General features: G+C 43.9%; 2 protein-coding genes and 1 long non-coding RNA gene across 7 annotated transcripts in view; 2 read left to right on the forward strand and 1 right to left on the reverse strand.

The window, feature by feature from the left end:
- The window catches only part of ube2m (ubiquitin conjugating enzyme E2 M), a 6282-nt gene extending 2911 nt beyond the window's left edge, over positions 1 to 3371 (forward strand). The window contains exons 3-7 of the mRNA XM_020111173.2: positions 1 to 9; positions 232 to 270; positions 1448 to 1551; positions 1623 to 1686; positions 2065 to 3371. The exon at positions 1 to 9 is cut by the window's left edge and continues 86 nt beyond it. Coding sequence (XP_019966732.1) covers positions 1 to 9; positions 232 to 270; positions 1448 to 1551; positions 1623 to 1686; positions 2065 to 2205 — 357 coding nt within the window. The 3' untranslated portion in view covers positions 2206 to 3371. The remainder of the gene's footprint in view (positions 10 to 231; positions 271 to 1447; positions 1552 to 1622; positions 1687 to 2064) is intronic.
- An 899-nt stretch (positions 3372 to 4270) lies between these two features.
- Positions 4271 to 12679, reverse strand: LOC109646953 (E3 ubiquitin-protein ligase TRIM39-like). 5 transcript variants are annotated; one of them, XM_069525455.1, is made up of 14 exons: positions 10688 to 10706; positions 10484 to 10556; positions 10240 to 10363; positions 9425 to 9853; positions 9025 to 9129; positions 8845 to 8940; positions 8379 to 8612; positions 7659 to 7836; positions 7433 to 7522; positions 7321 to 7347; positions 7214 to 7240; positions 6106 to 6281; positions 5593 to 5748; positions 4271 to 4878 (listed from the first exon to the last, which is right to left on the reverse strand). In XM_069525455.1, the coding sequence occupies exons 3-14, from the start codon at positions 10354 to 10356 to the stop codon at positions 4672 to 4674; spliced, it is 1842 nt and encodes a 613-aa protein (XP_069381556.1). In that variant the 5' UTR covers positions 10357 to 10363; positions 10484 to 10556; positions 10688 to 10706; the 3' UTR covers positions 4271 to 4671. The 5 variants fall into 5 exon arrangements, with proteins under 5 accessions (XP_069381556.1, XP_069381555.1, XP_069381557.1 ...); XM_069525454.1 differs by lacking the exons at positions 10484 to 10556; positions 10688 to 10706 and adding an exon at positions 12549 to 12679; XM_069525456.1 differs by lacking the exons at positions 10484 to 10556; positions 10688 to 10706 and adding an exon at positions 12549 to 12580 and having other exon boundaries at positions 10240 to 10360.
- On the forward strand, positions 7735 to 8330 carry LOC138407833 (uncharacterized). Its single transcript, XR_011241148.1, has 2 exons — positions 7735 to 7856; positions 8154 to 8330. It is a non-coding gene; the product is annotated as an uncharacterized lncRNA (long non-coding RNA).
- Positions 12680 to 12732: the final 53 nt, after the last annotated feature.

A 12732-nucleotide genomic window follows, 5' to 3' on the forward strand; every position in this document is an offset into this window, starting at 1 on the left:
CCAGACGAGGTGCGTTGCTTCACTTCCTGTTTTCCACCAATCAGCTGTGAGAAGCAGAGCTTTTATTTACATTCATCTGATCAATATTCTGACCATTGAAGGATCATCCTCATCACACCCTGAAAATACTTGTTCAATGCAGTACACCTGTACTTCACCTGTACTTCACCTGTAGTACACTGCTGTCATGGTAATGATGATGAACAGTAAACGTTTGTCTTTGTCTCACAGGGTTTTTACAAAGGAGGAAAGTTCGTCTTCAGCTTTAAGGTGAGAAACACCTGTCTCACTGACTGTATATAAAGAGGATCACTGACTGTATATAAAGACCATCACTGACTGTATATAAAGACACTGACTGTATATAAAGATGATCACTGACTGTATATAAAGACACTGACTGTATATAAAGAGGATCACTGACTGTATATAAAGACCATCACTGACTGTATATAAAGATGATCACTGACTGTATATAAAGAGGATCACTGACTGTATATAAAGACCATCACTGACTGTATATAAAGACACTGACTGTATATAAAGACCATCACTGACTGTATATAAAGACCATCACTGACTGTATATAAAGATGATCACTGACTGTATATAAAGACGATCACTGACTGTATATAAAGACCATCACTGACTGTATATAAAGACACTGACTGTATATAAAGACCATCACTGACTGTATATAAAGACCATCACTGACTGTATATAAAGATGATCACTGACTGTATATAAAGATGAACACTGACTGTATATAAAGATGATCACTGACTGTATATAAAGATGATCACTGACTGTATATAAAGACCATCACTGACTGTATATAAAGACCATCACTGACTGTATATAAAGACCATCACTGACTGTATATAAAGACCATCACTGACTGTATATAAAGACCATCACTGACTGTATATAAAGACACTGACTGTATATAAAGACCATCACTGACTGTATATAAAGATGATCACTGACTGTATATAAAGATGATCACTGACTGTATATAAAGATGAACACTGACTGTATATAAAGATGATCACTGACTGTATATAAAGATGATCACTGACTGTATATAAAGATGATCACTGACTGTATATAAAGACCATCACTGACTGTATATAAAGATGATCACTGACTGTATATAAAGATGATCACTGACTGTATATAAAGACCATCACTGACTGTATATAAAGACCATCACTGACTGTATATAAAGATGATCACTGACTGTATATAAAGATGATCACTGACTGTATATAAAGAGGATCACTGACTGTATATAAAGATGATCACTGACTATATAAAGATGATCAACAATACCTCATCATACCTTAAATGACAGAAACTGTCTGAGAACATTTCTTCTGTCTCCTTTGATTTAAACATTTTTTTTGTTTAGTCCATGTCCCATCAGCTAACATGGAGTGTTTTTCAGGTAGGACAGGGTTATCCTCATGACCCCCCCAAGGTAAAGTGTGAGACGATGGTGTATCACCCCAACATCGACCTGGAAGGAAACGTCTGCCTCAATATCTTAAGGTTTGTAAACAGCTGCCGAGCTTTGAACCGGCAGCCCTTCACTTCCTCACTTTGTGTGTGTTTGTCCACAGAGAGGACTGGAAGCCTGTGTTGACAATAAACTCCATCATCTACGGTCTACAGTATCTATTTCTAGTGAGTCTCACACACTGAGCGGCTGCAGCACATGGCAACTTTATACATCCAATAATAATCATCAATAATCATCATCCAGCAGCGAGGAGACCAACTGATCGTGTTGATATTGATGCTTTGACAAGTGTGTGGAACGTTCACGTCTAGGTGCAGGTAGTCAGTCCGTCAGTTAGCTAGCCAGCTAGTTAGTAAGTTATTAGCTAGCTTGTTAGTCGGTCAGTTAGCTAGTAAATAACTTCGGTCATTGACCCGTAGAACATTTAGATCCGTCCATTAGTTAAAACGTATTAATTGATTGATTGTTCGGTGAATTGTTCCACTTCTGATCATCAAGGTGCTCCCCCCCTCCTCCTCCTCCTCCCTCTCCTCCCCCTGCAGGAGCCGAACCCTGAGGACCCGTTGAACAAAGATGCGGCCGAGGTTCTGCAGACGAACCGGCGGCTCTTCGAGCAGAATGTCCAACGCTCTCTGAGGGGCGGCTACGTGGGCGCCACCTACTTTGAGAGGTGTCTTAAATAACTCGGCGTCCAACCATCCTCCAGACTCCCCCCACCCCCACTCCTCCCCCTCCTCCGTCCTGCTCGTCAGCAGAAGCTGCTGAGACAGGAAGCAGCTCATCAGAAGACGCTTTTCTGTTTTAAAACAAGACGACAGACCCGCCCCCACACGCACCCCCACCTGCTCACATTTATCCCCCACCCCCCATATCTCTCTCTGTTTATTTCCGAGATGCAGAATTCAACCGTTTACACGCCACAGGGGGGCGCTGATAAAACACACACCTAACTGGACTCAAAAGATGGCAGATAGAGGGCAGCGGCCCATGATGATGATGATGATGATGATGATGATGGAGGAGGGTTGAGAGGTGGGGGGGGTGAATGTTGCTCAGGTGAATCAATTATTCGGTGAACGCCGCAATGCCTGACCATGCTACCCACATGAATTTTATTTTTTTTAATTTTATGAGCGTGGTGGAGACACCTGAGTTTATCAGGTGGTCAGAAGGACACGCCCACCTCCTTTTTGCAGCCACTTGTTTGTTCCTCACACTTCAGTCGGCAGCAAACTCCAAACTGATCGTGTTGTCATCAGAGACAACGTCCCTGAAGTCGTTATGGCAACGTGACAGCGATGACAAGATATCTGGAAGTCACCATTTTATTCTACGTAGTAACTCAAAGTCGACAGTTTGCTGCTCGCCATGAATCAACCGGAGGTAGGATGATGTCAGTGCTGGTGGGAGGGGCTTAAATGGGAGGTGTTCGCTACGAGCCTTAAAGAGAAATAAAAATAAAAGAAGTTTATTCACAGCTGATCACATGACATTGGTGCAGGTGAGACCGGTGGCAATAAATGATGCCAACGTTGATCAGGTGGAGTTTGCTGCTAAACAAACACACACACACACACACATAGTATTAGGGGCGGAGCTACATGTCAGGTGGCGGTGCTGTCGTGGGGGTGGGATGATCAGTGTGTTTTAAAGGAGCAGAGGGTGGGTGGGGTCTATGGGGGAGGGGGAGGGTTTCTTTTTGCTTCATGGGCTGGGGGGGTAATTGTGGGTGGGGTTAAAGCGTGACCTAAAATGTTTGACTCTATTGTGTATATTGAAACCCCAGCTGTTCACATTGACTGCAATATGATTTATGTTAAATAAAATATGAACTTGAAAAGATTAGAAATGTTGTGACGTGTGTCCAGAATCACTTCCTGTTCACTGACTTTCACAGCTTCCTGCCGACAAATCCATTATCTGCGTGTGACCATGACAACAACTGACGGAAGACGTCTCTGTGTTGCAAGTTTAATTGTGTAGAATGAAAGGTTTTCATCATCGCAAACGAAGACCATGTTGGAATCGAATGGTGAATTTGTCCCACATTTGTTCGTACAGTGAGTTTGTACGAACACAACACATTAGATTCAAACCTCAGGAAGGTGCGTAAACATGAGCGAGGATGGTTATAATTAACATCTGAATAATACCAGATAAGATCCCCAGGACTCCACCCTCCAACTCATCAGGAGCATCATGTCGTTGTCCGGAGAACATCCAGGCACGAGGAGGCCACACCCACTGAGTCACATGATGACCTGATGAATCAGGTTGGATCAGCTGTGGTTTCGCTTTGTTACTGGGATGTCCAGGTTTGAATCCAGCCTCACTGGGTGATGTCATTTTGTTCTCAACTAATTCTACAATGTTGATCAGTAAAGATTTTCTACTTCAGTCAGATCTAATGTGTGATGTAAGTGTTCCCTTCATTTGTTCGAGCAGTGCATGTTCCGTGTGTTCTTATTGATCATAGCATTCGTTCAGGCAGGACAAAGTCAGGCTCAGCTCACGGCAGCTGATTCCCCTCACACATTGTCGTAGCTCAAACAAGGCACCTTACTGAAGCTACTTCCTCTGCAAACCAGCTCCAGCCTTTGTTCAGACTGGCTTTGATTCATTCAGTCATTTCTGTTGTCACTGACAGACGCTCTCCTTCCTGTCTTCAGGTTCGGGAGATCCCAGAGCCACCAAATGTAACTGATGCAGATTCAAATGAAGATTTCTTTGATGGAAGTGAATGAAATGTTCTAATGTTCAAAAGTTCATGTTTTAATATTTGTATGTTCTAATACAAATGTTTTCTTTCATTTATTGCAGACACTTTATTCACTCATTAATCAACAAACTCAATTATCAACGTGTGTTTTTTACAGTTGAGGTTTCTGGAATGTGACAACATCAGACATCAGCTGTTCTAATATTTGATTCACTGATCAATGGATTGATTTTTCTTGTTTTAACATGAGGACGATCTGGTTCCAAAGACAAATCAAAGGAGGACAGATGTTTTATTTAGTCTTGATGGCAACAGAGTCACAACTGGAAGTTTCTCAAAGTTTCTGTTCCAGTGTCCGAGCTCTTCTGTCCCTGTCGCCTCTTTCCTTACGTCTCCTCTCGCTCTGGTACGATGCTCTGTCTCCGGCCCCTCAGGCCAGGTGGTGCTGTGCGGTGATGAGCACCAGGGGGACCTCTTTGTCTCCAGTGCCCAGCAGAGGAAACATCCTCTCTCTAAACTCATACGATCCAGTGAAGCTGTAGATCTCAGAACCCGACTTGGCATTATAGAAGGACACCTGACCCATGTCCACGTCCAGGAAGACGCCCACCTGACGCAACTTCTGAGGGTTCTTCACCTGCAGGACGGACACAAACATAACCTGAGCCCCGACTAGACATGTGGACAGAAGTACGTTGACACAAACGTACGTTAAAGCCCAAAAATGAAAATGTAGTCATCTATTCACCACTATGCCGATGGACTGTTGCAGCAGAATCCAATACGACTGAAGTCAATGGTGACTGATTCTTCAGATGTAATAAAACAGAAACAACACGCCTCCATACTGCTACTCCTCCTAACAAGGTCATTTACACTTAGTTCGAAGCCTAAAAGGAAAAAAACTTGGTGTAAATGACCTTGTTTGGAGGAGTAGCAGTATGGAGGCGTGTTGTTTCTGTTCCCAGTTGAATCTGAATGTCGGGCATGTGGACCCTTGATGACATCACAGGAGCAGATATGGAGGCATGTTGTGTGTTTTCTCTTGTTTCTTCACGTCTGAAGCTTTTGTGTCCAGTTACTTCAGGTGTGTTGGATTCTGCTCAAACAAAGTTTCAACCTGAAACTCCAGAAGTGTTTACTGGACTCAACCCCCCCCCCCCCGTCATGGTGGTGAGGAGATAATGAGTGAAGTTTCATTTGACGGTGAACTATCCCTTTAACACTGATGCACGTGGACAGTTGACATTGACAGACGTATAAGCAGATTTTTTTGACGGACTCATTAATTATTCATGATGTAATAGCCAATAAGGAGACGGACTGGTGATAACTGGAGGTTTGGTTCGACCTTGGTAAGTGGCGGTGCAGTGAGCGCCCTCAGCTGGCTGCCGCTCCACCAGATGGCGTAGTATCCATTAGAAGGACTCATGTCGAACAGACCTTTCCTCTGAGCTGACTCGCTGACCACGCCCACCTTCCAGTCCTTGTTCTCCCCAACAAACACCTGGTGAGAGCACACTGTGTGTTACTGTGTGTTACTGTGTGTTACTGTGTGTGTTACTGTGTGTTACTGTGTGTGTTACTGTGTGTTACTGTGTGTGTTACTGTGTGTTACTGTGTGTTACTGTGTGTTACTGTGTGTGTGTGTTACTGTGTGTGTGTTACTGTGTGTTACTGTGTGTTACTGTGTGTGTGTGTGTGTTACTGTGTGTTACTGTGTGTGTTACTGTGTGTTACTGTGTGTGTTACTGTGTGTTACTGTGTGTGTTACTGTGTGTGTCACTGTGTGTTACTGTGTGTGTGTGTGTTACTGTGTGTGTGTTACTGTGTGTTACTGTGTGTGTGTCTGTGTTGGTCTGACCTCCCAGTAATGGCGTCCAGAGCTGAATCCTTCCTTGGCGTTGACGCAGGACCAGACATCAAACCTGTGAGGACTGTTTCTGTAGAACTGCAGCTTTTCTCCTCGCTTCACCTGCTTCCTGTCCTCAGACAGGATGAGGAACGGATACGCCGTCACAGGGTTCAACGTCACGTCCTCTGAAACCACAAGTTAACAAAACACACCAACAGTTTTTAACTGGGCACTAGAGGACACCGTGTGTCCACCCAGCTGTGATTGATATGAATCAGCGCCTGTGCAGCCGTGATCGTGGAGATGTGGTGTCGAGGCCCCACCCACACACACTCTGGACCAACCATGAATCAGTCTCAACTGTCAATCATGAGGTCTCAGAAACCATCTTTGAAAAACGTATTTAACGTCTACTTATGCAGATTGCTGCAGATTTGATCTAAACCAAGTTGGAAATGCGACAGACGGCATCGAGCTCAAACAGAGTGAAGCTGCTGATTGGGTAGAAATTTAAATTACATTAAAAACTAACCTAAATCAAGCTAACAGACAATTAGCTTTTTCTGTATTTTGGGGGATGAAGGTGTTCGGAAGCCTGCAACTGCTGCAGAGACGGGGAAATCAAAGTGACAGGCGTCCATCATTTGTCTCCTCTCAGCAACCAGTGAAGACAGATGTCGTCCACATTGACTCTGGTTCTTTCTTCCAGTTTCCAACTGGTTTATTGTGAGAACTGTTGGTTTCTCTATAATATCCAAATGTCAAGAGCCTTGAGAAAATGTATATGATGATTTTATGCTCTACAAATGAAATAGAAAATTTTACCTGAGGACTTTTTTTAGATAAATGCTAGTGTTAGCATGTTAGCACGCTTCAGTTAGCATTCTGCTCAAGCTGCAGGTAGATTTCTCTTAATTTTTAATGTGAATAGTAACATGCTTTTATCTTGTTGTGCTAACATCTAATAAACAGCAACATGATCACAGTTTCATTAATAAATCTACATGATCAATAAAGTTTATAAAAACAGTTATAGCGATGAATGTAAACAAACAGCGTTTCTCAGAGAGTTGGCTAAAAAATAAAAATGTGTTAATGTTGTAAATGAAATACTCACCCATGTAAACTCGAGCCTTTTTATGTCCTGAGACGAAACAGAAAGACATTTTTAGAAAAACATTTGGATATTTTGTGATGGACAAGAAAAGCAAGTGGGACACAGACCTGAGACGGCTTTGATCTTCTTCTGATCTACAGAGGACAGGAAACCAAAGTGAGACCTTTCACAATAAAAGTACAGTAATGTGAGTGTTGTGGCTTGGAAATGACGCATCACCTCTCAGACTCCACTGACTCATCCTCAAACTGGCACTGCTTCCTCTCAGACTGAGCATACTCTCCGCCGCCTTCAGATCTGTGGACGAAACTGAAACACAAACTGCTTCATTAAAACACACTCATGGTTTCAATACTGAATTATTCAACCGTTTTTATTTCATTTGACCAAATCTTAGAAGTTATTGATGTGAGTTGATAAAAGGGACTTTTTTGATTCAACTCACAGGAGCCTCTGGAGCCTCGGGACTGGACCTCCCCCATCTGGATGTCGTCCATCTTATCCTTCACCTCTGTCAGAGAGCTCTTCACCTCCGCCAGATGGAAATGGAGGGAAAATTCAGATTCCTCGTCCACGTCAATCTGCTGATGGTCATTCAGAGGCACTGTGGCCTCCTCAAAACTCTGAGGAGGAGGAGAAGGAGGTGATGAAGACTTGGCTCAATCAGCTCAGACCACAGTTTTTTGTCTCAGCTTGAGAGACTTTCGTTTTTTTAGTCCCCTGATTACAGACGTGTGGCGTGTAAAAACTCAAGTAGAACAGCCAACTGGACCGAGCCTCATTTCAAAATGTTGGGACGAGTATCCACACCCTGAACTTCTCGAGATTCATAATAGATTCAACTATAATATGTTGAAATGGACACGTGGAGCTTCTTTCTTCTTCATCACATCAATGTCTCATCAAAACATGTTACTGATGTGACTTCTTCCTTCATCAGGATCGCTGCTGTGGCCACATCGTGGCTCTTGATGGTGGATCAGCTGCAGCTGATCGAGGACTATGATTACAACCAGACCGCTTGATAAACAATATGTGTACTATTAGGAAAACATGTGATATAATTGTTGAATATTGCTACAACGATAAATAAACAAACATAGTAAATGGTAGAAAAGTCTTTGTGCTTTGGTTTCACCACGAACAGACTTCGTACAGTTCCCACCTGCAGGAAGCCGATGTGATCCTGACTGATGGCCTGACCCTCCAGTGTGGCCCTCCTGTCCATCAACTGGCTGAGCTCTGCCTCCAGACGGCTCACCAGCCCCTCCCCCTTTGACATGACAGCATCCAGTTGGGTCTGGATCCCGCCCACCACCCGCGTCCGGATCCGGTCGAGGGAACTGGACACTTCATCCAGCAGGTGTTCAACTTCACCTCGTTCTCCGTCTGCGTAGTTCTGAGACAAATCGATTCAAATAATGATTATTAAAATCTAAATGGTTTGACTGAAATATATGGAACCAAAATGTTGCACTACGTCAAATCAAACTATTTCATCAAGTTGAATTAGTTTGTTGGACGTAGTAATATTAGCTAAGGTGCCCATGAGCCGGGCACCTCAGGCCCAGTTGGACAAACTGGGACCAAAAGAGTTTAATTTATTTTACTCAAACAAAAACATGTCGGACCTTCACTCCCTCCAGTTTCCTCTTCAGCTCCATCACGTGGATCTCTCGCTCTTTGATACGGTTCAGGATTTCCTGCTCCGTCCTCGCCACCTGTTTCTGAACACACAGGTGAACACGACAGAGTCCGTCTCAACCACTGAATGACGACGTGAGTAGATTCACATCCCGTCTGTCATTTACCTGTTTGCTGAGTCTCTCTGTCTGGACAGAGACAGTTTTGTGTGTTCGATGCTCCTCCAGGACACAAATGGCACAGATACAACACTGACATGTCCGACAGAACACCTGCACAGGTGAACACATCAGGAACAAGTTGATTTCATTAATTCATAGAAACATGATCAGTGTCCCTGAGTGGACCAATGTCAGCCCTGACAAGAACCAACCAAACTCTGCAGAGACCTTAAACTGTCTCTCCCAGGGGAGTCCGACCTCTGACCACCAGGGGACGACGTCAACGAAATAAAATGGGAAATAAGTCTGAATGCTGTGAAATTCACTTGGTTATAAATGTACCAGAGATAAATCGACCTCAATTAATGACAAAGCTGGTATGATAACAATCTGTGTTTCCACTCACCTCCAGCAGGCGGCGGTGTATAGAGCAAGTGCGGCCCTTGAGAGCATCCAGAGGGTCCATGAGTGGGTGTTTGGAGTAGAAGGGAGCGGTCTGATGTGGCCGCACATGCTCAGTGCAGTATGAGGCCGTGCAGGTGAGACAGGAGCTGACGGCAGGTTGTTTCACACCTGTACACACGTCACACCACACCACCTCCTCACCGGACACCGCCGCTGCGACTGTCAAAAAAGGGTTCGTGCCACCAGTCGTCACCCGTGTCTCGCTCCCTACCTGCGGTAACCCTGCGGCTCCGTAATGAGCCTCTTTGTAATTATCTGCGATGAGAGCAAAGACTTTGTTGACGCTGAGCTGAGGTCGTTCATTGAACTGATGTTTGCACAGCGGACACGTGCACACCGGACTAGACGCCCAGTAACCTCCAATACACGCCTGCAAACAAATAAGAGAAGAGTTTGAAGGTTTATCAAAGTCACGTGATCCCTAAACACTTGTGCCCCTGTGAACCTGGACCTGAACTCCCATAGAGGGCGAATTGTGTGATTATAATGAGTCACCAGTTTTTAAGCCTCAGCACTGGTGACACCCAGTGGTCGGAGGCGATATGTTTTTGGGTTATACGTCCATCTGGTTCTTGTGAACATAGTATCTTGAGAACCCTTTGAAGCGATTTCTTCAAAATGTTTACTTTGAACATTAACTTCATCACAGTAACCTCGCAGGAGAAAAAAAGAACTGTTCTGATTGGTGGAAACAAACTTAATGAACACATGAATCCGTTGTAACCGGGCATCAGGTGTTGTGTGTGTGGACGTTACCTGGCAGAAGTTGTGTCCACAGGGGGTAGTGACTGGCTCAATGAACAGGTCCAGACAAATGGAGCAGGTCAGCTCCTGCTCCGAGAACAGATCTGGAGCCGCCTCCGCCATCGACATCCTGCTGCTGGAAGATCAAAGGACACTTAATTTAAACGGTCAGAGGTTGGAAGGTCTGGAAATTCATCATGACATCACTTCCTGGAAGCTTCCTGAAATATTTTCAGACATGAACTGAACCACTGACATGTTCCACACATGTTCCAGTCAGTGTCTCTGGACATGTTCTGGATCTTCTCCTGCAGCCTCGAGTGAAACATCTGTAAGAGAGTGAGTCCATGAGAGAAAACATCTGGAACCCTCTCAGTGAGCGAGTGGGCGTGTCTCTAACACGTGACGGACGTGAAACTGAAGAACACAAATGTCTCAGGATGAAGAAGAGGAGCCGTACACGCAGAAGACGAAGACGTCCACGTGGACAGACGAGGAGGTTCCAGATGTTTTGGTGATGAGGGCCGACGCCGTGTGGACGAGCTGTAAACAACAACACTGATCTTTACACAGTTTAGACGCCATGTCCCGCCTCCTGCTGCTCTACAGGCTCCACCCCTCACCTGAACGTCCCCACATGTTCCTGTTGTTGTGAACGAGTCGACAATCTGCTACACACACTGACTACACAACATGTCTACACAACATGTCCACACAACATGACTACACAACATGACTACACAACATCTCTACACAACATGTCTACACAACATGACTACACAACATGTCCACACAACATGACTACACAACATGTCTACACAACATGTCTACACAACATGACTACACAACATGACTACACAACATGTCTACACAACATGTCTACACAACATGACTACACAACATGACTACACAACATGTCTACACAACATGACTACACAACATGTCTACACAACATCTCTACACAACATGTCCACACAACATGACTACACAACATGTCCACACAACATGACTACACAACATGACTACACACACTGACTACACAACATGTCTACACAACATGACTACACAACATGACTACACAACATGTCTACACAACATGACTACACAACATGACTACACAACATGTCTACACAACATGACTACACAACATGTCTACACAACATGACTACACAACATGTCTACACAACATGACTACACAACATGTCCACACAACATGTCTACACAACATGTCCACACAACATGACTACACAACATGACTACACAACATGACTACACACACTGACTACACAACATGTCTACACAACATGACTACACAACATGACTACACAACATGACTACACAACATGTCTACACAACATGACTACACAACATGTCTACACAACATGACTACACAACATGACTACACAACATGTCTACACAACATGACTACACAACATGACTACACAACATGTCTACACAACATGACTACACAACATGACTACACACACTGACTACACAACATGTCTACACAACATGTCTACACAACATGACTACACAACATGTCTACACAACATGTCTACACAACATGACTACACAACATGTCTACACAACATGACTACACAACATGTCTACACAACATGACTACACAACATGTCTACACAACATGACTACACAACATGTCTACACAACATGACTACACAACATGACTACACAACATGTCTACACAACATGACTACACAACATGTCTACACAACATGACTACACAACATGACTACACAACATGACTACACGTCAGGACAATCTGCTGCTGCAGCATTTTGCAGTTCTCATTATTATCAGTTATTTGAAAACAGAATTCATAACTAAGTCTGATCGTGAATATAAAGATTCCTCCTACAGACTTTAAATAGAAACATTATGAAACATGATGAATGAATGACCTTCATCTCTTTATGTTCACGTGTTCACGAGTTAATCTCCAGTTAAGATAAATCAATAGAAACAATAATCTTCTTTAGCGCCATCTACTGGATCTTCTTCCCACTGCAACTTGAAGCAGCTGAGGTTCAGCATCAGGAGCTTTGTTTAGCTTCTCTTCTACTTCTCATCCTCTCAAGGTTCAGTTTCCATCGTCCTGCTGAGCTAAGCTAAGCTAAGTAATCCATGTGAGCATGTGAGCCTCAGAAACGAACAAGCTGAAGTTGAATGAAGCTCAGACGTGATGAGACTGATCCCCGATCAGCTGCGTCACACGAGCAGCAGAGAACATGAGGGTCAAACTACATCATCTCTTTCTGGAACCAAAACTACTTTCATACTTTAAACTTGAATGAAACACAAACCTTCCACCGGGCAGCTTCCTCTCTTCCTCTCTTCTTCTCTTCAGGTGTTTCTCTTCAACATCCTGAAACTCTGGTTCCTGTCGGTCTGTTGCGTGGTGGGCGGGGCCTCACACAGGTGCAGAATGTCGTCAGGTGAGTTTCGAAGGTGGAGTTTGTTTTTCACTGAGATGAAGAAAGTTTCTGC

This window comes from Paralichthys olivaceus, chromosome 5 (assembly GCF_024713975.1).
Source record: "Paralichthys olivaceus isolate ysfri-2021 chromosome 5, ASM2471397v2, whole genome shotgun sequence".
Classification (NCBI taxonomy): Eukaryota; Metazoa; Chordata; class Actinopteri; order Pleuronectiformes; family Paralichthyidae; genus Paralichthys; species Paralichthys olivaceus.